The 22,326-nt window shown below is 52.2% G+C and overlaps 2 protein-coding genes across 6 annotated transcripts in view; both read right to left on the reverse strand.

The window, feature by feature from the left end:
• Megf8 (multiple EGF like domains 8) overlaps positions 1-10,005 on the reverse strand; it is a 47,707-nt gene extending 37,702 nt beyond the window's left edge. For both annotated transcript variants that reach the window (XM_050127120.1, XM_050127119.1), the window contains exons 1-5: positions 9,105-10,005; positions 2,567-2,730; positions 1,750-1,956; positions 770-950; positions 598-686 (exon numbers count right to left, since the gene is read on the reverse strand). In XM_050127120.1, coding sequence (XP_049983077.1) covers positions 598-686; positions 770-950; positions 1,750-1,956; positions 2,567-2,730; positions 9,105-9,291 — 828 coding nt within the window. In that variant the 5' untranslated portion in view covers positions 9,292-10,005. The remainder of the gene's footprint in view (positions 1-597; positions 687-769; positions 951-1,749; positions 1,957-2,566; positions 2,731-9,104) is intronic.
• An 899-nt stretch (positions 10,006-10,904) lies between these two features.
• Positions 10,905-21,488, reverse strand: Tmem145 (transmembrane protein 145). 4 transcript variants are annotated; one of them, XM_050127139.1, is made up of 15 exons: positions 21,369-21,488; positions 20,528-20,602; positions 20,335-20,412; positions 20,169-20,255; positions 20,032-20,091; positions 19,812-19,896; positions 19,643-19,714; positions 19,280-19,348; positions 18,869-18,949; positions 18,694-18,772; positions 18,466-18,559; positions 17,764-17,936; positions 15,602-15,722; positions 11,974-12,180; positions 10,905-11,005 (listed from the first exon to the last, which is right to left on the reverse strand). In XM_050127139.1, exons 1-15 carry the CDS (start codon positions 21,486-21,488, stop codon positions 10,925-10,927), a joined length of 1,482 nt encoding a protein of 493 aa, XP_049983096.1. In that variant the 3' UTR covers positions 10,905-10,924. The 4 variants fall into 4 exon arrangements, with proteins under 4 accessions (XP_049983096.1, XP_049983095.1, XP_049983093.1 ...); XM_050127138.1 differs by lacking the exon at positions 10,905-11,005 and adding an exon at positions 11,051-11,482 and having other exon boundaries at positions 19,990-20,091; XM_050127137.1 differs by lacking the exon at positions 10,905-11,005 and adding an exon at positions 11,353-11,482 and having other exon boundaries at positions 11,599-12,180; positions 19,990-20,091.
• Positions 21,489-22,326: the final 838 nt, after the last annotated feature.

Consider the following 22,326-nt stretch of genomic DNA (forward strand, 5'->3'; position numbering starts at 1 on the left):
GGGAAGGAAGGAGGGAGGGAAGGAGGGAGAAAAGGAGGGAGGGAGGAAGGGAGGCAGGCAGGCAGGCAGGCACACAGACATGAGACACGAGAATAAAAACAGAGATGGTGACAGAGAAGCACTGTGAGAGAGTGAGGAGGCAGGAAGACAGAAATAGAAGTGAGCAACAGCGAGAAACAACCCCAGAGGAATGGAGACCAAGACAGAACAGGATACCAAGAAATCAGACAGAGGAAAAAAGGCAGATTGATAGAGACACACATACACTAGGTTTGGTAGTAAATGTCTCCAATCCCAGTATGAGAAGAAGGAAAATCAGGGGTTCAAGGCCACCCTGGGCTGTCCAAGACCCTGTCTCAAAAAAATGGAAGGAAGGGAAGTAGGCCGGCTGGCTGAGGGAAGGAGAAAGAGAAGAGGGGGCAAATGCGGAGAGGGAAGGAGAATAATAGCTATAGAAAGAAGGGGAAGGGGCAAGAAAAGGAATCTCTGAATGAGCAAAAACAGAAACAAGGAGGAGCAGGTCACTGCACCGCTGGTAGCAGGGTGAAGGGGTCATGGGTGGGCAGTTCCCCAGTCGGGGCAGAGGAGGGTCCGTACCGGAGCAGGACTCAGGTCCCAGGACTCCCAGGCATTTGTGGAGAAGTTGTACAGGACAAGGTCACCCAGGGCCTTGTTAAGGTCCTGGCCTGTAAATGAGAAAGTGCAGTCAACCCCGGGCACAGGCTGACAGCCTCCAGACCCTTCAAACACCCACTCCCCAGCTGCTCACCTCCAAAGACAGCCAGCAGCCCAGGTGGGGACAGGAAGGCACCAGCTGCCCCAATTCGCGCAGAGAAGGCAGGGTCCCCAGCACTCACATTGTGCCACCAGCCAGCCCCCTGGTTCTCCCACAAGTGCAGGTCACAGGCTCGTCCAAGGAATCCAGGCTCACAGCGGCATGGTCCCAGGGTCTGGGATGAAGGGGACAAAAAGGTAAAGACACCGAGATATGGGCCAGGGAACATACAGAAAGAAACAGATTTAAGACAGCAAGGTAGAAAGAGAGACAGAAAAGGAAAGAATGTTCAAAGAAACATTCAGAAAGAAGGGGACAAGCAAGGGGACAAAGGAAAAGAACAGGCAACACAAAGATACATCTCAAGGAAGACAAGGTGGGGCAGAACAGACAGACCCATGGAAAACGCAAGGACAGACAGAAGAGGACATGCTAGTGAGGTCTGGGCCGGCTGAGCTCAGATCTCAGAGGTTGAGGAAAGGAGGGTTCTAAACACAATACAGATCACAAGTAGGGGGTGTAGAGCTGAGGCGTAAGGTTAGGGTGAAATGAAAGGAGTTCTGACAAGGAGCCAGGTGTGCTCACACATGCTAGTAACCCCAGAACTCAGGAGGCTGAGGGAGGAGGATCTCAAGTTTGAAGGCAGCCTAGTTACCAAATGAGAAGCTGTCTCAAAAACAATCAAACAAAAATCATGGCAGAAACCCAAAGCCAAACAGAGGATGGAGGTATTATTACTCCTGGGCGAAGGATGGCTGGAGATGAGCGCAGAGCCAGAACTGGGGTCTTGAAGGGAGAGGAGTAGGTGGAGGTGGGGTGGGGTTGAAGTCACAAGTCAGGGAAAGACCTGGAAGGAGAGGGGACTGGCTCCCAGAGCAGTGGGGAGGGGCGTGCCATGGTGGAACAAGGCCCCAGACGTGGCAAGTATGGTCACAGATCAGGATCCCAGGGAGGTTCAGTGGGGGACAGCTCACCGAGGCACAGGTGCCATGGCTGCCACAGTAGGCTGAGCATTCCTGCAGGCCACAGTCCGGACCTCCCCAGCCCGGCTCACAGACACACACTCCGGGTGACTTGCACTGCCCATGGTTCTGGCAGCCCCCAGGACACAGAGAGAAACGGAAGGAGGCGTTGAAACCCAGCAGGTTGTAGTTGGCATCGCTGAAAAGGTGGAGCAACATCTACAAGACAAGAGGACTGGGTACAATGGGTAGGCTGCACCCAGACAGTGCACCCTCCCCAGGGAACCCACTGCCTTTCTTTGTCTGCCTCCTTTTGTTGTTTTTGAAAAAGAATCTCATCTAGCTCAGGCTGGCTTTGTGCCCATTATGTAGATGAAAATGACCTCCTATTTCTGATCCTCCTGTCTCTGCTTCCCCAGTACTGGCATTACAAGTGTGCGCAATCACACTCATTTTATGGGGTGCTGGGGATCAAACCCGGGGCTTTCTGAATGCTAAGCAAACACTCCACCAACTGAGCCCCAGCCCTGCACTATGTTCTGTGTGTACGTGGAGGCCTTTGTTTTGTTGTTGTAGCTGCTTTGGGACAGGGTTTCACGATGGAGCCCAGGCTGGTCTCAAACTCTCAGCAATCCTTCTGCCTCAGCCTCGTAAACACATAGATCACAGGAATGCACCACCAACCCCAGCATTCTGTCTTTTTCCACCTTCCACTGTGTCTTCTCTGATATCCTCTGTCTGGCTTTTGTTGTCCCTTCTGATCTCTTCCTAGGTGTCTGCTCCTCCTCTCCCTCCCGTTCCCGAGAGATCCTGTATTCCCACCACTAACCTTGCCTGAGGAAGCCTCAATGGGTGGGGGCCGGGTGCTCCCACTCAGACTAGCAAGCAGTGGGCCTTGGGGTGAGTCACCATCATACACAAACAGGTAGTCATAAGTACACTCTGTGTCCAGGAAAAGGAAGTCCAGCAGGATTCGATGCTGAGGGCTCGGGGCTGAGAAGTAAGCACAGGGAGACAAGTTCCAACACCCTCTGCAAGGACCCATGCAGCCACCCACTGACCCCAGCACACCTTATTCTGGGCAGCGAGGTGAGGGTTCCAGAGAGCTCCTGTCTCACACAGCTGAGACAGACAGAAGCCAGGAGCTCGGAGGAAGGGCAGCCTCGGCTCTGCTTTGGGGATGAACGGCCACCGTCAATCAACTTGAAGAAACTCACAAAGCCCTTCTCATCCACAGCACAGTGTTCCTGACACCAGACGAGGCCCTAGGCAGGCTGTGTCAAGAGAATCTTGCCCCCCACCAGCACAAAGAACTCACCTCAAAGTACCCCAGGGCCCCTGCCCCACCTGCACAGACTCTGCCTCTGCTTACTTTGATACTACATGCACTCAAGAAAACTAGACAGCCAGTCATCAAATCTGGCCTTTGCTCCTCAATGGCTACTAGCTGTGTGCCCTTAGGCAAGCTGCTGCCCTCGAGGACGGTTTTCTCACAAGTAACATACAGAGCTGCTAAGACTGTGGTAGAGCCAAGGTCTCTCTCTTCTCTAAAAATAATAAAAAATATTTATTTATTTACTATGTATACAGTGTTCTGCCTCCACACCAGATCTCACTGTACTTTCAAGCCACCATGTGGTTGCAGGAATTGAACTCAGAACCTCCAGAAGAACAGCCAGTGCTCTTAACCTCTGAGCCATCTCTCCAGTCATGTTTTTTGTGTCTGTTTTCCTCTGTGTAGTCCTGGCTGTCCTGGAACTAGCTCTATAGACCAGGCTGGCCTTGAACTCAGAGATCCACCTGCCTCTGCCTCCGGAGTGCTGGGATTAAAGGCATGTGCCATCACTGCCTGGCATGTTTGTTTTTGAAACAGGGTCTCACTGTGCAGCCCTGGAACTCACTTTGTAGACCAGGCTAGCCTCGAACTCAGAGATCTGCCTGCCTCTGCCTCCTGAGTACTGGGTTTAAAGGTGTGCACCACCACCACCTGGTAAGATATTTAGGCCTGCTTTGGGGATGTAGCTCAGGGGAAGAGTACTGTCCAGCATATCAGAGGCCCCAGGTTTCATCCCCTGTACTGAAAAACAAGGAAACTTTTTTTCCCTAGAGACAACATTTCCTAAATCCTAGGCTGACTTCAAACTCTGCCTCAGTCTCCAGGATGCTGGGATTACAGACGTGTGCCATCACACCAACCCTCTCTCTGTCCCTCTCTCTCTTTCTCTCTCTCTCTCTCGCTTTCTGAATGTAAAGGTGAATGCTGGCTTGAGCTTGTATAGGTCTTGTTAAGATAAATATAGATACAGATATATATCTTATGTGTGTATGTATATGAATATATGTGACTTTACATAAAGCTGGGCAGTCATGGCTCATGACTCTAATCCCAGCACTCAGAAGCAGAAGAAGGCCGATCTCTGAGTTTGAGGCCAGCCTGGTCTACAGAGCAAGTTCCTGAATAGCCAAGGCTACACAGATAAACCCTGTTTTGGGGACACACACACACACACACACACACACTTAATTGAGCCCTTAATTCCCTGCCCTTGCACCTGGGAAGGGCCTCAGTGACTTGCCTGACCAATAGAAAGCAGAAGTGATCGTCTAGGGCTCCTGAAACCGAGAAGCCTTCCAGAATTCACAGTTCACCTTGGCATCCTAGACAGCTGGCTCCCTCTCCGAACACAGCTGTTATTCATGAAAAGCCAGCGCAACGAGGAAAAGTCACTGTGTGTTCCAGCTGACAGCCAACATCAAAGGGCAACTCTGAAAGGGGCCTCTTTGGAAGTCCGACAAAGTGGGAATATTAACGGCCACAGGTGAGCCAAGGAGTAGCTCCACTGTGGAACTTGCCTAACAGCCCCCAGGGAGGGGCTGGGGGAGTGGTTCAGTTGTAAAAAGAGTGTGCCTGTCACACATAGGAGGTTCCAGGGCAGGAGACTTTCTAGAACAGTGTGAGTAAAGGCCAAGCAGCCAGAAAGCATCGGGCTCCTCAGAATAGCTAAAGTTGGGGGGCGGATGTGCCGCAGCAGTAGAGAGCTTGCCTAGTGTGTGCAAAGCTCCAGGCTCCCAACCACGTGCACCCAGGCTTGGCTGCACATGGTGCAACCCCAGTACGGGGCGGGGGGGGGGTCTCAAGTTTAAGGTCATCTCTGGCTATATTCCGGCACTCTGGAGTCTGAGGTAAGAGGATCATGGGTTCCAGGCCAGGCCTGCAGAGCTACATGACCATCTGAAAACCAACACAGACCCCTGGGGGATGGGAGTGCTCTCTCTTGTCAGACCCGCTCTATCTTAACTACCTAGCTCACCTCAGTTTTCGGGGTCTTATGAGCCTTAGCTTCCTTGCCTATGAAATGGGAATAATTCTCCGAACAGACTAAAGCTGGTGGGAATTCTCAACAAGATGACTACAGTCTGCCAGCCCAGAGCTGGGATGTTCAGTAATGAGCCTCGCCTGGCCACTGGCCACTGCCCTGTCACTGTCCTCCCACAAGTGGCCTGAGGTCATGCCCTAACATCATCTCTAACAGTTCTTCCCAACCTGACACCTGGCCCTGGCCCTCCTCTTCTCGAAAGGCTTTCAGGGCTGCTGAGCCAGGAAAAAAGCCAGCTCCTTGACCTGGCATTTGGAACTTGACCTCACCTCTCAGACTGCCACCAGAGCGGTCAGGTGTGGTGAACCAGGTCTGGAATCCCAGCTCCATGGGGAACCAGGCCTCTGCACAATCTGCTGCTTTATGTTTGGAGGCCTCCTCCAGGAAGCCAGCCCTGATGGTCCAAGGCTGGGTTAGGAGCCTCTTTTTGGGATTCCCACACACCAGAATAACTGTCAAGTGTCGGGACTATCTGTGTCTAGGGCTACTCCCCCGCAGTCTAGGAGGACAATAGGACAGAACCAGGACCTGAGCCTAATTGCTTCCCAAAGACTGCCTTGGCACAGGCCTGGCACTGAGCAAGGCTAAGCAGTCACTGGATGAGAGGCGGAAGAGACACGTAGTGACACACATGATTACATCACTGGTTAGGCAGGAGTGGAAGGACTGTGCTCAAGGCCATCCAGAGCAACACAGCAAGAGCTTGCCTCAGAAGCAGAAATAGGAAAACAACAACAAAAAAAAAAACCCACAAATCATACTGACTAAACAGGTTGTATATATGTATTGAGCAATATACATTTATATACATATATGTGTATAACAACATTAATATTTACAAGAGGGTTATGAATTTTTTAAACATATATTTATTTATTGTGTATATAGTGTTCTGTCTGCATGTATGCCTGCAGGTCAGAAGAGGGCACCAGATCTCATTACAGATGGCTATGAGCTACCATGTGGTTGCTGGGAATTGAACTCAGGACCTCTGGAAGAACAGTCAGTGCTTTTAACTTCTGAGCCTTCTCTCCAGCCCCGAGAGCCATGAATTTGAAAGAGAACAAGGAAGGGTACAAGGGAGTTTGGAGGGGATAAAAAGGTAACAGGGAAACATAATTGTAATATCAAAAAATAAAAGTCTGGACTAGAGAGATGTGTCTTCAGCTTAGAATACAACAAGTTCGATTCCTGGCACCAACATGGGGGCTCACTTTTTGACCTTAGGAACCAGGCACACACACACCATACATACATACACCCAGGTGAAACACTCAAATAAGAATAAAATAAACTAAAAAACAAACAACAACAAACACTACTACAAAGCCAGGTGTAGTGAGGGGTCCCTATAACCCCAACACTTGGAAAACAGAATTAGGGTCATCATTGGCATGTGCCAGAGCATCCTGAGCTACGTGAGACCCTGTCTCAAAAAACAAAAGATCAAGTCAGGCGGTGGTGACGCACACCTTTAATCCCAGCATTCAGGAAGCAGAGCCAAGCGGACCTCTGTGAGTTCAAGGCCAGCCTAGTCTACAGAGCGAGTTTCAGGACAGCAAGGGCTACACAGAGAAGCCCTGTCTCAAAAAAGAAAAGACTAAAACAAAAGGAGGAAGACAAGGAGGAAAGACAGACAGACAGACAGACAGACAGACAGACAGAGAACCATTCTCTCTGGCTTTGATACCACATACAGATTCCTGACCAGAGCCTGGGGATATAACATACACATCCCCACCATGGTCTGGAGATTGCACAAGAACTATTCAGCAGAACCAAGAATCTAGATCTCCCAGAATCTCACCAGCCTTCACCAAACAATCCATTCCATCTGGGACCCAAAACAAGCGCATCTTTGTCAAGAGCCAGTTAGTTGGAGGCTGGCTCACCATCTGCCTCCCTCCCAAAACTCAAGGTCTCTAGTTTCAACCCAACTCCATCCCAGAAAGAAATCTGACCCCAAGCCCCGCCTCCTGCCCGCCCGGCCCTTGGTGGAAACCCGATGCTCTTACTCCAGAGGATGCTGGGAAATCTAGGACCAGACAAAATACAAGCATGGTATAAGAAGTGAGTATGCCAGGCATGGCACACTCCTATAATCCCAACACTAGGAAGGCTGACGTAGGAGAATTTTAGTTTACGGCCAAGCTGGGCTACAAACAATAAGCAACCAGCCCACTTAGACTTTTGAGGTTATATTTGAAACAGGGTCTACTATATAGCCCAGGCTAGCCTCTAACCTGGGCTCTCCTGGCCTCAGTCTCTCAAGTACTCAGATGACAAGCTTGCATCAACATTTTTACCTAAGATACTGGTTCTCAGTGGTGAGAGATGCCTCCCACACCCACATTCAACCAGCTGGCTCCCATCTCATTGGGGAAAACCCACAGACATCTTTCCCAACAGGGTTCACACCTCGACCTCTTTAGCCTCTGCCCCACTTGGGAACTCACTGTTTCCACACACCAAGTCTCTAGTTTGTCACCCTCCACCCAGGCTCTGGCTGACAAAAATGCCTGCTCTAAACCATTTAGTAGACAGCCCTCTGGTACCCCCAATACCACTGCCAATGTAGCCTTCAAGGACCTGCTCTGGCTCCTTTTCACCTCCCAGTCTACTGTGCTAGGCAAACATAGACAGAGATCCTAAGACATACTTCCCTCGTGTCCTGAGGGAGGCTGGTCACTTTCATGCCCCAGTAAACGCCTATACGCGCTCCAGTGCTGTTCCTGTGTACTTTCCAGCAGAGTACTGTCCTTCCCCTAGGCCTAGTCACTAACTCCCATTTCCCCCTTCACCTTAGACCTGAACACTGTCTCGTTGTGCACACTAGGTCCTGATAGCAATGCCCATCCCACCATGCAAAACTCCTGACAGGTCTGAGCTATAAAGTGAGAGAGCCTGTCAAAAACAAAACGAAACCCTCAAAGCTGAGGAGACGTCTCAGAGGATAAAGACCAAAGTTCAGCTCCTTAGAATCTACACAAAGCCTGATGCAACGGTGCATGGCTGCAGCGCCGGCATACTTACATTAAGAGGGCGAGCAGAAATGAGAGAATGCCCAGAAGGGCCAGGCAGGCAATTGTGGACAAGAAATCCTGCCTTAGCTGAGCACTAGTGGTGCACACTTTCAATCCCAGCACTTGAGAAACAGGGGCAGGCAGATCTCTATGAGTTCAAGGCCCGCCTACAGAGCGAGTTCCAAGACAGGCTCCAAAGCTACACAGAGAAACCCTGTCTCAAAAAAAAAAAAAAAAAAAAAAAAAAAAAATTCTAGCCATTGTTGGACTAGCTGGACCAAGGCCTGCAAGCCACTCTAATAAATCTCCTTTCCATAGATTCCCTTTGTAAGTTCTTCTCTACAGAACCCTGACGATACCACCACACCAGACATCCAACACATAAAATATCTGACTCTTTCCATTTTAACTTAGAGGTAAGTACTAACATTATGCCCATTTGGAGTAAAGGAAACTGAGCCTTCAAAACTCATCTGTCCAGGGGGCTGGAGAGATGGCTCAGTGGTTAAGAGCATTGCCTGCACTTCCAAAGGTCCTGAGTTCGATTCCCAGCAACCACATGGTGGCTCACAACCATCTGTAATGGAGTCTGGTGCCCTCTTCTGGCCTGCAGGCATACACACAGATGGAATATTGTATACATAATAAATAAATTAAAAAAAAACCTCATCTGTCCAAAGTCACAAAACTCGTATGAAATAGAGACTAGATCCTAAGGCCTTAGAGTCCAAGTTTTTCAAGTGAGGAAAAATACCCCTCTCTAATACTCCTGGTTGTACTGTCAATCTGACTCTTTGCATATTCCATCCTATCAGAGTTAGGGCCCAGACTGGCTGCAACCCTGTATGTTCAACATTTTACAGCAAAAGTCCCGGAACGGAGCCGGGCTCTAGGAATGTTCTGAGTGAATGAACGCATAAATGAATGAACCAGAGAACAAGTGAGTGACCCACGCGGCCCCACTCACCCTCGATAAGCCACTCGCAGTTGCCATTTACGCTGTAGTTGCCCGCACCATCCGTCACGAAGCCTGGCGCCTCCCGTAGCACCTGTCGCTGCCCTTTGCAATCACCCGCCAGGACCCTGAGGGACAGGGGCTCCAGCACTGCCAAGGCCAGTGCCAGGGCCACGGCCAGAGCTCGGCCCAAGGCCATCGCCGCCTCCCTCCCGGACCCTAAGAGACAGGAGGGCCTTGAAGACCTGGAGAGGACCCTCTACGGGAGTGAGGCCCTGAGGATGCAATCTTTATAGCATGTGTAGCATGGCCTTGTAGTCCAGTGGTGTACCAGCGACGCAGTCTGGGCCAAGGAAAGAGCCTCTGTTGATGGGCTCTTGAAGCCGAGGGGCGGGCCCTATAGACCCATGGAAGGCCCTGGACACCGAATCGTTGTGGATAGGGCCGACCTCTAGGGACCGTAGGGGTCCCCTATAGACACGAGCCCCCATAGGGGGTCGACCCCATAAACGGTGCCCAACAATTAGACTCAGGCTACTGCAAGGCCAAAACAGACCGTAAAGGTAGTCCCCAGGAGCGACGTGCTCTACAGCGCAGCAGGATCCTCCATAGCGGGTGCGGGCCGGGACTCCCGGGGCGACCCCTCCAGGCGGGGGCGGGGCGCGAGCCGGTGCCAGGGGCGGAGCCTGCCTTCAGGGTCCCGGCCCGGATCCCTTGGGTTTACTCTTCTGCATACCCACCCGCGCCTCCCTCCGGAGCCGGATGGGCTAGATCAGAGAGACCTGGGGACTCCCGGGCCAGAGCGGCCTGGGGGGAGGGGGGGATCGGAGGAGAGGGCGAGGGGGCGGGAGCCGCGCAGCCTCTGCGAGAACGCCAGGCTAGGAGGAGGCGAGAGGATGCAGAGTGGCGGGTCAGAGCGGCCCTGGGAGGACCACGGAGCGCCTAGCCCCACCCCTTCTCTGGGAAGACTTCCGGAAACTTTCCCTCCCATCTGGTCCAAGCCGCTTGCGCAGCAGGGAACGGGAATCCAGCGCAGAGAAAATTACGCCTGCGCATTGCTGAGAGTGTAACCCCAAATCGCGTTAAAAGAAAGTACACTGCCAGTCAGCGGTTGAGCAAAGCTTGTGCCACTGGAGGGCGCCTCTATATCTGATGTAAAAGTGAAGGCTGAAAAATAAAGGAGCGGTAGAAAGCTGTGCTAGACGGTTATTTTCTGTGCTCCAGATTCAGGATCAACATAAATATCAGGTTATGCAGGCTCGGGCTTCCAGACTCAAAATGCACTGAGACCCCTGGGGCTTAAAATGTTTCTAAGCACCATCAAGACATAAAAGAAGCTGGAGAGACGACTTAGCAGTTTACAGCACTTGTTGCTCATGCAGAGGATCTGGGTTCCATTCCCAGCACCTTCATAGTGCTTCACGACTATCTACTAGGGCATCCAACGACCTCTTCTGACCTTTTCCTGCACGAGGTACGCAAAATAGTACACTGACATAAATGCAGGGAAAACACTCATAAATAAGCCTTTTATTTAAAAAAATTAAGATGGAAAAGAAGCCATGTTATAGAGAAAAAAAACAACAAAACTCAACGAATCCTCTTTATTTGGCAAGAAGAGAAAACGTCTTTCTGACAAGGGCCATGGGAAGGTCCCTGGCATAGGGACGGACAAAGCACTGGTCCGAGGTCACAAAACCCAGAGAGGGTTTCAAAGTAGAGGCCAGCTTCACAATATCCGTCCCTGAACAGTGGCTCGAGGGTCGCAGGGTCCTGGAGAGTCACGGACAGGGTCCAGGTGGTCGTCACGGGTGTTCCGGAGTCCAGCAGGGTCAGAGGTCTCGGAGGGGATCAGGGGGGCGGAGATCACGGAAGAGCGGGAGTCCAGATTCCGGAGCCGTTCGGGGCAGGGGCTGAGGGAGGGGACGCGGAGAGCGGCTCCCGCGGGACCGTTTGGCACAAGAGGGTAAGGGGCAGGACACAGCGCACCCTACCTGGGTGCGGGGTGAGGGAAGGGTGAGGGGTGGGGCACCTGGCATGGCCGAGCCCTTGGGCCGGGAAAAGAAGGGGTTCCGGAGCCCAGCCGGGGCCCGGTGCGCCGCCCGTGGGGCAGAGGAGGGGCAGGGTAGGGATGCTCAGACCGGGGGTGCAGGGCCCCCGGCCGTGTGCATGCTGAAGTATTCGGTGAAGCCGGTGTGCGGCGCAGCCGTCTGGGGTACGAGCGGCTGGTAGGACGGCATCGGGCCATCCCAGCCCGAGTCGACCGCCTTGGGGTACCGAGCGGAAGGGGGCGGGGAGGCTGCGCCCGGCTCCGCCGTGGTCACCACGCGGCCCCTCGGGGCAGCTGCCGCCGCCGCCGCCACCGCTGTCTCCTCCACCTGCTTCCCGGCCTGGGATGGGGGGTCAGGGTCAGAGGTCGCCTGGGACCCTCGGGGGAGCAAATGCGGCCCCGAAGGCCCGTCCCCCTCCCCCTAGAGGACTCCCACCACCCCAAGTATGGACGCACGTGTCAGTCAGGGAAGGAGTGGGTGGTTGGGCGCCTGGGCAGCGGGGCCATATACTCAAGGGGTGGCGTCGGGGTGCGCCGGGCAAACTCTGGCGGCGGTGGGGGAGATGGGGACCAGCCTCGGAAGGCGGGCGGCGGGGGCACGGCGCGGGGCGTCCTCGGGGGCGTGCGCAACAGCGCCAGAACCCAGTCGGGTAGGGTGGGCGCGGGCGCCGGGGGACGGTCGAGTCGGGGTGTAGGGGCACGGGGAGTGCGGAAGGCCAGGGGTGGGCTCAGGCGCCAGGGTGCAGGGGGCGGCGGCGGGGCGGGGAGCGGGGTCAGGTACTCCAGGGGCGGCGCCAGCAGCTCCTCGGGCGCCGGGGCTGCGGGGCTTACAGAGGAGGTGGGCGGGGGGATGGAGAAGAGCTCCGTGAAGTTGGGCACCGAGTCGCTGATGAACGTCACGTTTCCATAGACGTGCTGCGGGAACGCCTTATCTGCAGATTGACTCCCTCCGGGTCCAGGCACCCCAGCCGAGGCGATCTGCGAAGTTCGCACGTGGTATGGGAAGTTCTTGTTGGCCGCGGATGGGCGAGTCATGATCTGAGAGAAAGAAGACAGGTTTGAGAAGCGGTGTCCAGGCCCCATAAAGTTTAGAGAACTAGATGATTGCCCTCCACTTGACCTCTCTGTGTGACTCCTGAACCTCAGACTGCAGGAGGCACCAGTGGGGTGTCTATCTGCATTTTGACCTTTCCCCTCAACACACCTCTAATTACTTTGCTGGGTGTGCCCTCCATCACAATCCTGACTACTAGGTCTGACGAGGTCATGGGTTAAGGACAGTATCCTGTGCTGTCCAGTACAATAGCCACTAGCTACATATGGCTTAAATGGAATCAAGATAAATGTAAAGTTGTTTCTCTGTTATGCTATTTTGCCTACGTTCAAGTGCTCCTTAGGCACCTTATTGGAGAGCATAGAAAAAAACTACCATTCTTTTGGGTGTCTTGTTTTTGAGAGGGTCTCATGTAGTCCAGGCTGGCCTGAGACTTGCTGCGTATACCCCCTCCCAAACGCCTAATCTCCCCCCCCACACACACACACCCTTCTAGAATTGGATTATGGTTGTTCGGCACCATGCCCAGCCTTAGAATATGTCCATAAACACAGGAAGTTCAATTAAACATCAGTTCATAGGCTCTTCAGAATATCACCTCCTTAAAAGCAGGAATTGACTTTTTCCTTCCTCTTTGGAGACAGTCTACAATACCATCCTCCTGCCTCGGCCAAGTGCTTCCATTATAAGCATTTACCACCACAGTTAGCTCAGACCTTGACTTTTCTAATCCCTGTTAAATCCCAAACTGAATCTAGAGCAGTGCCTAGCTCTCAATAAATACTGGCTGGATTTTTCCAAGATACTGGTGATGCTTCTAGATCTGTCTCTGACGCCATACTCAACCTCACTGAGGCTGCGCTGGACAGCGTGAGCTGTGGGGAGCCAGAGCTGCAGCGGTGCTGAGCTAAGCTGCACACGTTTCAGAAGGAAGCTAGCCGACTGTGGTGAAATGACAGCAAGAGCACTTGTCTTGTGTTCCGAGCCAGTGTCGCTGCTCTTGGCTCCATCCCTTGCTAAGTGTGGATCTGGGGCATGTTGATTAAACTGAGCCTCACCAGCCACCAAGATTACAGTGCCTATCTGGAAAGATGAGAGGGCAGAAATGCAAACCACTGGTGTGGAGCCTCCTGCGTGGTGGGTTCTCAGTGTTTCTTTCTAGCCCTTTCTGACTTTCTGCTGTACCTCAAGGTACACTCCCCAGGGAAGGTGAGTGAGTCTGCATTTACACTATGTCCTGAGGTGGAGGATGGTGGACCTGATTCCTTCCCTGGAGTTGAGTGTGTTGTAAATGGTAGGTCCCCAGGGTTAAAGCTAGAACCCTCAAGGGTACCTGTTTGTTTATTTCGTTTTGTTTTCTTTTGAGACACGGTCTCATATAGCCCAGGCTAACTTCAAAAATTATATTTTTCTATATTATTTTTTCAGCTGTTATTTCTGTAGGAGGGTGACCTTGAACTCCTGATCCTCCTGCCTCTAATTCTCCAAGTTCTGAGATTACAAGCATGTGCTATCACACCAAATTTAACAATGCCTATTTCTGCTTGGGTGCTATCCCCCACATGTGACCTATCTGCCAGAGAAGAACAGGATTCAAAGTGCACATTCTGCTACCAAAGGCCATGAAACCCCAGCAAACCATCTCCTTTTACAGAGCTCAACTTCTACCCTCTGTATATGATGACTCCTGGGCTGTCCAGCAACTGAACAAGAAAGCCAGAAAAGAAATCCATATGGATATTTCTAGCAAGAATCAGGCTAGAGCCTGGCATGCTGGCGAAGGCCTGTAATCTTGAACTCAGAAGGCCAGGACAAGAGGATTGTTGTGATGCCAAGGGCAGTCAGGGCTACACAGCAAGATTCTGTTACAAAAAGGGGGTGGGGTTTGGAAGGAGGAATGGGGAAAAGAAGGAAGGAAAGAAAACAGAAAAGAAAGAGAAGCAGACTGGTTGGAAACACGTGCCCAGGCATAACTGATGGGTGCATGTATTAATACTGTGAGCCACGTGCAGTGATACAAATGTGTAACCCTAACTTCAGCACTCAAAAGACCAAAGGAGGAGAATTAACGCAAACTTGGGACCAGCCTGAGCTACACAGTGAGACTATCTTAAAAAATAAATCTCCAGCCGGGCAATGGTGGTGCATGCCTTTAATCCTAGCACTCAGGAGGCAGAGGCAGGAGGATCTCTGTGAGTTGGAGGCCAGCCTGGCCTATAGAGTGAGTTCCAGGACAGCCAGGGCTACACAGAGAAACTCTGTCTCAAAAAATAATAATAATAATAATAAACCTCCGACCAGGTGTGGTGGCACACAACTTTGATACCCACATTCAGTAGGCAAAGGCAGGCAAATCTCTGAATTCTAGGTTAGCCTGGTCTATACAGCGAGTTCCCAGTCAGCCAGGACAACCTAGTGAGCACCTGTCTGAAAAAACAACCTTTCATGCACACACAAACTACTAAATAAGTGAATATGAGAAATGTCATCAAGAAAAGGAGATAGGATGTGAATTAGGACAAATAACAGCTAAAAACAAGCCTAGCGGTGGTGGCACACAGCTTTAATCCCAGAGCTCGGGAGGCAGAGGCAGGTGGATCTCTGAGTTTGCGGCCAACCAGATCTACAGAACTGGTTCCAGGAACCATGACTCGAAAAAACAGCAAAAACAAAACAAAAACCTAACTAACAGATAAGGCTAAGATCTTCATGCCTAAGTCTGGTGTAAACACTGGTTAGACCTAGGCTCCCAAGAGTCCCAGCCTGTCCTGTCTAGCTGGAAGGATGGGGAAGGGAGAGAAAGCAGGGAAGACACCAAGGGCTTTGGGTGGGTAGTGATGGCACAAACAGAAACATTAAAGCCTGGGGACACAGAGTCAAGGAAAAAAGAGGGGCAAAAAGGGTGTGTGTGAAGACGTCAGGAGAAAGGACAGGGAAGGAGGGTTCTGGGGGACATGGTGGTGTACCCAGCAGGCAGAGAGTGCCTTCCAGTGACTACGGAATAAATGCAAGGGAGGTAGACCAACAGTGGTGCCACAGGCCTGTAATCCCAGCACTCAAGAAACTGAGGCTCCTAGTTGCAAGACTGACTGTATTTCATAGCAAGCCCATCTCAAAAAATAAAAACAGGACAGGCCTTCCAGGTCTCGCACATCATTCGGCGTTCAGTTCCCACCCCACTTCGATATCTGTTTTCACCAGAAACACGCCATGGGCATACAAGTGGACCCACTCTGATAGCCGTTCTCACCAGAAACATGCCGTGGGCATACAAGTGGACCCACTCCAATAGCCACTCTCACCAGAAACACGCGTGGGCATACAAGTGGACACACTCCGATAGCCGTTCTCACCAGAAACACGCCGTGGGCATACAAGTGGACCCACTCCGATAGCCGTTCTCACCAGAAACACGCCGTGGGCATACAAGTGGATCCCCAGCTGGATGCCGTTGACGATCTTCTCTCGGGCCCACTTCGGGATCCCAAAATTGGCGATCAGGGCCATGACAGGGACAGCAAAGAACCTGTAGGGAGGGTTAGAGTGGATAGCTACCAGTGCCCCCCACCCATGTCCCCACCTCCCCTGCCATCATTCACAGGCACCAAGAGATCCCAAACTAGAGAATGGCCAGAGTAGCTTTTGAAAGCCAGATGTTGAAATTCCAGTGGACAAAGTCTAGGCTGAATTTCTCTCAGTGCCACGCCAGCCCAACCCCGGCATCTGGTAGGACATCCATAGATATCCTGTGGTTGAGTTAGTAACAGTAGCAATCAAGGACTTTTGTATGTTTCCAAACATTTTATATATAAGAGCTCATTTAACTCTTACGCTAGGTCCAGGAAACAAGTAAGGTTTCCGTTTCCAATAGCAGATGAGAAGGCAAAGGCCTTGTCTGAGATCAAACAGCTCGGACATTTCAGAGCTGCGATCTGCACCCAGTCTGGGTTGGAATCTGCCCTCTTTACATTAACATTGTTGAACAATAGTAACTGAGGTTTTTGTTTGTTTTAGGGGTTTTTTGATTTTTGTTTGAACTTTTATTTTAAAAATTTCTTATTTCTTGTGTGTGTGCCACAGTGTGCAAGGGCCTTCAGAGGCCTTCAGAGGCCTTCAGAGGGCATAGGATGTGAAGCTGGAGTTATAGGCCATTGTGAGCAGCCTTGTGTGGTTACTGAAAACCAACCTGACCCTCTAGAAAAGCAACAAACACTCTAAACTGCTGAGCTTTTTCCACCTCTTTGTTTTGTTTTCTGAGACAGGGTTTCTCTGTGTAGCCCTGGATGTCTTGGAACTCACTCTGTAGACCAAGCTGGCCTCGAACTCAGAGATCTTTCTGCCTCTGCCTCCCGAGTGCTTGGATCAAAAGTTTCGCACCACCACCTACCTCCCAAAAGTGCTGAGGTTTTTGACATAGGGTCTTCTATAGCCTCGGCTAGCCTTGAACTGCTATGTAGGTGAGTTTAGCTTTGAACTCCTGATCTTCCTGCCTCCACCTTCCAAGTTCTGGCATGTATAGCTATTAGGTGAATTTTTATTGAACACTTACTGTGTGACAGACACTAAATCTTCATGTATTTTCAAATGCTCAAGATAACCTTCTGAAGGGGATTCTGGTGACAACCTTGTCTTATGAAGCAATATGACAAATTCTTTTTGTTCTTGTTGTTTGTTTGTTTGTCTTTTGTTGAGACAACCCTAGCTGTCCTGGAACTAGCTCTTGTAGACCCCAGTTGGCCTCAAACTCAGAGATACACCTGCCTCTGCCTCCCAAGGGCTGGGATTAAAGGCCTGTGCCACCACCGTCCAGCAAAAAGTTATTTGTGAAATATTTATGGTTTGTCAGACAATGGTGGCTCATGCCTTTAATCCTAGCACTCGAGAGGCAGAGGCAGGCAGATCTCTGTGAGTTTGAGATTACCTGGTCTACAAAGTGAGTTCCAAGATAGCCAGGTTACACCAAGAAACCCTGTCTCGAAAATCAAAGAGTCTGATGTAGCTTAAGCTGGACTTGAACTCCTGATCCTCCAGCCTTTGCCTCTCCAATAGTATGACTGAAGGCATGAGCCAGCATGCCCAGCTCAGTGAAAGACTTTATTACTTTGTTTGTTTGCTTGCTTTTTCTTTTCTGGGGGTTGGAGGGTTGAGACAGGGTTTCTTTGTGTAGCCGTGGCTGTCCTAGAACTAACTCTGGCCTTGAACTCACAGAGATCTGTCTGCCTTGCCCTCCTCCGGCCCCTCAGTGCTGGGAGTAAAGTGTGTGCTGCGACACCACCCAGCTTGACTTTTTAAAACACTTCCTCACTATTTTATTTTGGGAGAGTAACTTTTTTTCTAGATCTTCAAGGAAACTTCACCCACCCCTGGAAACAGGGTTTCTCTGTGTAGCTCTGACTGTCCTGGAACTTACTCAGAGATTCTCCTGCCTCTGCCTCCCCGGTGCTGGGACTAAAGGCATGCACCACCACTGTCCTGCTCCAACCACTTCTCTCGAAAGCCCCTTTTCCTTCCTGAGAATGCTTTCGGTTGTGGGGAGAGGCAGGTTGGGGTCCCCCACCATGTCTCACCAGAGAGTGTAGGCAGCAAAGAAGGGCACATAAAAGGGCTGCTTCTCAGGAAAGTGACGAAGGGACACCAGCACAGCATAGCAGAACCACACATAGGCTGCCACCTGCAGCCCGATGAGCCCGTAACCAGCTGGAGATTCGTATGTGTACAGTACCTGGCCTGGATCAAAGAACTGAACCCATAGACAGGGTTTGTCATAGCCCTGGCCTCTGACCCCGAATCCTACCCCAGGGATAGAGACAAGGGCAACTAGGGATGTGGTTAGAATCCTACATAGATACATAAGGAACCTACAGCAACTACGCATGCTCACCATGGGGCTAAATACAATAACTCCACTGACACAGTGAAGGAGGCCCCATTGTCACCCCCACACAGGTGGCATAAAGCCTCTAAAGAGCCCTGAATGTGGTTAAGATACCCCTAACTTTTCACAGGAGGAAACAGGCCCCTAAGTAGGGGTGGGAATGGCCAGCTATTAAGTAGGGGAGCCTAAATAAAGTTAGGTCCCTGACTCTTCAACATGAAGCTTGACTGTGATAGACAGAGAGGAGGAGGAGGAAAGCTAACCAGAGGGAGGAATCACTGAAAAACAGATGGAAAGGCGGAAATGCAGAGTGGGAGAGAAGAGGATGCTCTGTGGGGAGGGGCAAGAGACAGGGCAACAAGGAGAGGGGCTGGCGAGAACCTTGGACACTCACTTCTGCCTCATAGGTGAGCAGCACCACATGGGTGAGGGTGTACAGGGTCATGTACACGGACAGCTTCACGGAGCCCGAATGGCTGATGCGGCCTCTGGCAAGCAGGCCGTGAGGGGAGACAGCAGGATGGATGCTGTCAGGGAAGAGGGAGCAGCCACACCCCCCACCTCCACCTCCAGGCCCTGCTCCCCAGCCCAGCCACCCATTGAGCAATCCCTGCCCGGGCACCGTGTCACTGTGAATCCCTTCCCCAGAAGGATGAGTGTGAGCAGGAAGATGAGGAAACTGGAGGAGAAGAGCAGCTTGGCTGGGAAGGGAAGAGAAGACGGCTCGGCATGGACTCGGCAAGGTCAGCAGACCCCGAGGAGGTTTCTGCCCTCCCTTGGCTCCAGTCTATTCTCACCCAAGATCTTCAGGCTCCCATTGCCAATGCCATCCGTGGCATACTGGCCCCAGTAGATGCAAAAGAACAGGAGGCTCAGGACTGGGAGAGATGAGAGGCCGGGGGGGGGGGGTACAGGACAAAAAACAGCTTTGGGATATCATTATTCGCAAGCACTATGATCCAAATGTCTGACCCTCTGCCACTCCCACCGGAAGTCCGGAATATCTGTTACTGCACCCTGCTAGAAAACTATGGAAGCCGTGGCCCCAGCCTCTCCTCCCTCAGACCCAACGCCAGATTACAGCATCTCTTTCCTCAGACCTAAAAGTGCAGATGGAAGTCCTCCTCCCTCAGGCCCAGGAGGCCATGCCCTCCTCCCAAGGCTGCCTTCTCAGAGAACCCAACATCTGGGGTACTTCCAAACCTCACCCTCCACTCCTGCTGCAGCCATGAACATTTTATAAGTCGTGTGGAGTAACTGTCGGCCTTTCAGCAAATCTAAGAAGGAAATGGGGATGTACACAGATGGAGGAGGGGCATTTCCCTATCTTGGCTCTCCTGCCTCCCCTCACCCCCCCCCTCTCTCCTTGCTTGTTTTTTGTTTTGTTTTGAACCAGGGTTCCTCTGTATAGCTCTGGCTATCCTGGAACTCGCTCTGTAGGCCAGGCTGGTCTTGAACTCACAGAGATCTGCCTGCCTCTGCCTCCCGAATGCTGGGATTAAGGGTGTGTGCCACCACCGCCCGGCTTCTCCCACTCCTCTTAGCCCTCCCACCACATACGTTGTACTCACATCCAAAGTAACAAGAGAGGATGAAGATGAGGGTGAAGATGAGAAGAAAGGTCACATCTGTCTCCAGGATCCCTAGGATTCAGTGGAAGGGACAGGAGAAGGCTTTTTGAGTGGACATCTCTACCTGCTCCTTGTTTTCATCTGTCCAGTTCCTCCAATAGCTGCTCACCGAATTCATCTGCTGAAAAGTGCCGTGTCCAGAAGGACTTGCCATTGGTAAGGACCATCTCATACTCCAGCTGCAGTCCGTCTCCCTGTGGGCAGTGGAGAGGCCTGAGAAGGGCTCTGGGCCGGTAGTGAAGGGAGAGAGGAGAAAAGATAGATAGATGGCTGCCCTAGCCCCTTACCCCACACTTGCTGAGTGCTATATACCACCATCTTTCACGCACAGAACGGAAGCTGCGGCCACTGGAGCAGCTCAGGTAGCGAGTTCCCTCCTCTGACACCACCTGGGGAGAAGCCAGAAGGCTGAAGCCTTGTCCTTGGTGCCACCAGGCACTCCCCACCCCAGCCTTTAGCACCGCACCTGACAGCCTGACCAGGCATACTGGGTGGTGAGATTGATGACCTGGTTGTTCTCGGGCCTGATCACAGACTCCTTAGCCAAGCAGTCCTGGGGCAAGGCAGGGACATGGTCACCCTCTGAATGGCCACGGCCTTCTGTCATCCCCCCCACTCTTCACAGCCCTCACCTTGTCCCTTGCCTTGTACACGGCTGGCCACTGGGATGGATCATCGAAATAGAGGAGGATGTTCTGGCAGCACTTGGCCTGAAGACCAAGAGATTTGGCAGTTGGGGGTCTTTACAGGAAGCTGGACAGCTTTTGCCTTGGAGGGCCAAGGTAGAGTCCAGCTTCAGCTTGGAGTGTGGCTAGGGAGACTCACCTCAGGGTATCGGAATCGGAAGTCCAGTCGGCCATAATCGGAGAGGAAACAAAATCTTGTCAGGAACACCCAGTCCTGGCAAAAAGACCCAGTGAGAGCCAAGTTCTTCAAGAATTCAGCTCGACCCCATCCACCGACCCTCAACTTTTCTTCCCTACCTAAGGCCGTTTGGATTCCCAAATACCACAAGGTGGCTAAGTCACCTCCAGAATTCTTTCCAGATTCATTTGCTGTGTGTCCAAATTCCTGCTCCCCTGTTTTTTTCTCTCAGGTGTCCCTCAAGTTTCCTTCCCTCCTCCTCCCCATCTTCCAGACACTAGAGAAGACCATGGATGGCCAGGTGCACATCTCTGCCACCATCTGTCCTGCATTCTTTCTCAGCTGCATTCCCCAGTCTCTCTCTCTCTCTCTCTCTCTCTCTCTCTCTCTCTCTCTCTCTCTCTCTCTCTCACACACACACACACACACACACACACACACACACACACACACACACACACACGCCAAGGTGGTCCCACAGACCATGCTATCCTGGGGAATCTTCCAAACCTTCCCTGCTGGTCCTGAGCAGGCCAGGCGACCTCCACTTGGTGGAGTGAGGGGTGCTGTCCCTTCAGCACCACGACGGTGCAGCTCTGCTCCCTGTAACTCTCGCAACCGACCCCTCCCCACCTAGCTTGACCTCGACAACCACAATGCCGCCCGCAGCCCCCGCCCTAGCCCAGTACCCCCATCATCCAGGCCCCGACCCGGGAGGGGCGCAGGGGGCGGGGCGGTATCCTCCCCTCTTAGGTCCCGCGGGCCCAGGAACGCTAGGGAATGAATGGTTCAATGTGCTTACCTCCTTGGAGCTAAGATTGCCCCGCACGTACTTGGCCCGGGCGCGGGGGGACAGTGGCAGCAGCAGGAGCAGCAGCGGCGGCAGCAGGCGGCGCAGCGCGGGCGCGCGCGAAGGCTCCATTCCTCCCGCTCTGGTCGGCTCGGCTCAGCTCAGGCTCCCGCTCCAGCCCAGTGACGGCGGCGAGAGCGCGCTGGCTGGCCAGCGCGCGCCCCCGATTAAAGGGGCCGCCGGACTCCGCGGTCTCTGCCCACCCCCTGGATGAGCCCAAACCAGCTCCTACCCTTCCCACCCGAGAGAGAACCTTTCCCATTCTCTCGGCCCATTCCCATTCACCTTGCCCCAGCTCTGATCCTCTTCTACAGGCGTCTCAAAGTTACCTCTAGATGCGTGCGTCCTAAACTGAACTCATTCCTACAAACAGGGCCTACTCCTGACTGCAGACTCCAGGATGCCCACAACCCAGAAAACTGAACTTCGTCCTAACTTTTTCCGCCCAAATTAGACCCCAAATTATTCTATTATTACCCATTCCCTAGATTCGACAAACCCTGTCAAGTGCACACTAGACCCACAGAGACTCAGATGTTGTTCTGGGACACACACACACACACACACACACACACACACACACACACGGTAAAGCAACCATTCCTGACTGCCTGCCCCACCCCTAGGGTGTGAACCCTAGCTGCCACCGTGAGACAGCAGTGTGAGAAAACCAGGAGCTAGTACTCCCACTGCTGGGGTGAAAATCTTTGTCATTTCCCCACCAGAAGACCTAGGCCAAGACAGTGGACCCCTTATCTTCCAGTATAGTTTCCTTGTCCCTCCCAAGCTGCTATTAATCCTATAGTTTTCCATAGGGCAATTGAGAGCCCTTCCAGCATCAGACCCCAATTTGATTCTTCTTCTCAGACTCCAACATTCCTAGCTGCATCCTTCACCCTCCACTGTAGAA

The sequence above is a fragment of the Alexandromys fortis genome, unplaced genomic scaffold (assembly GCF_014885135.2).
Source record: "Alexandromys fortis isolate MF-2015 unplaced genomic scaffold, M_Fortis_MF-2015_v1.1 scaffold_262, whole genome shotgun sequence".
NCBI classification, from domain to species: Eukaryota; Metazoa; Chordata; class Mammalia; order Rodentia; family Cricetidae; genus Alexandromys; species Alexandromys fortis.

Bases quoted from the DNA above. Each gene is read 5' to 3' on its own strand.
- Tmem145 (XM_050127136.1), bottom strand. From the start codon at position 21,488: ATGGAGCCTTCGCGCGCGCCCGCGCTGCGCCGCCTGCTGCCGCCGCTG. The intron at 18,773-18,868 runs GTGAGAATAGAC...TTCCCTTCCCAG, and splicing joins TGGGAGCCTGAAGATCTTGG to CCAAGCTGCTCTTCTCCTCC. The intron at 18,560-18,693 runs GTGCCCGGGCAG...CCTGCTTGCCAG, and splicing joins AAGGGATTCACAGTGACACG to AGGCCGCATCAGCCATTCGG.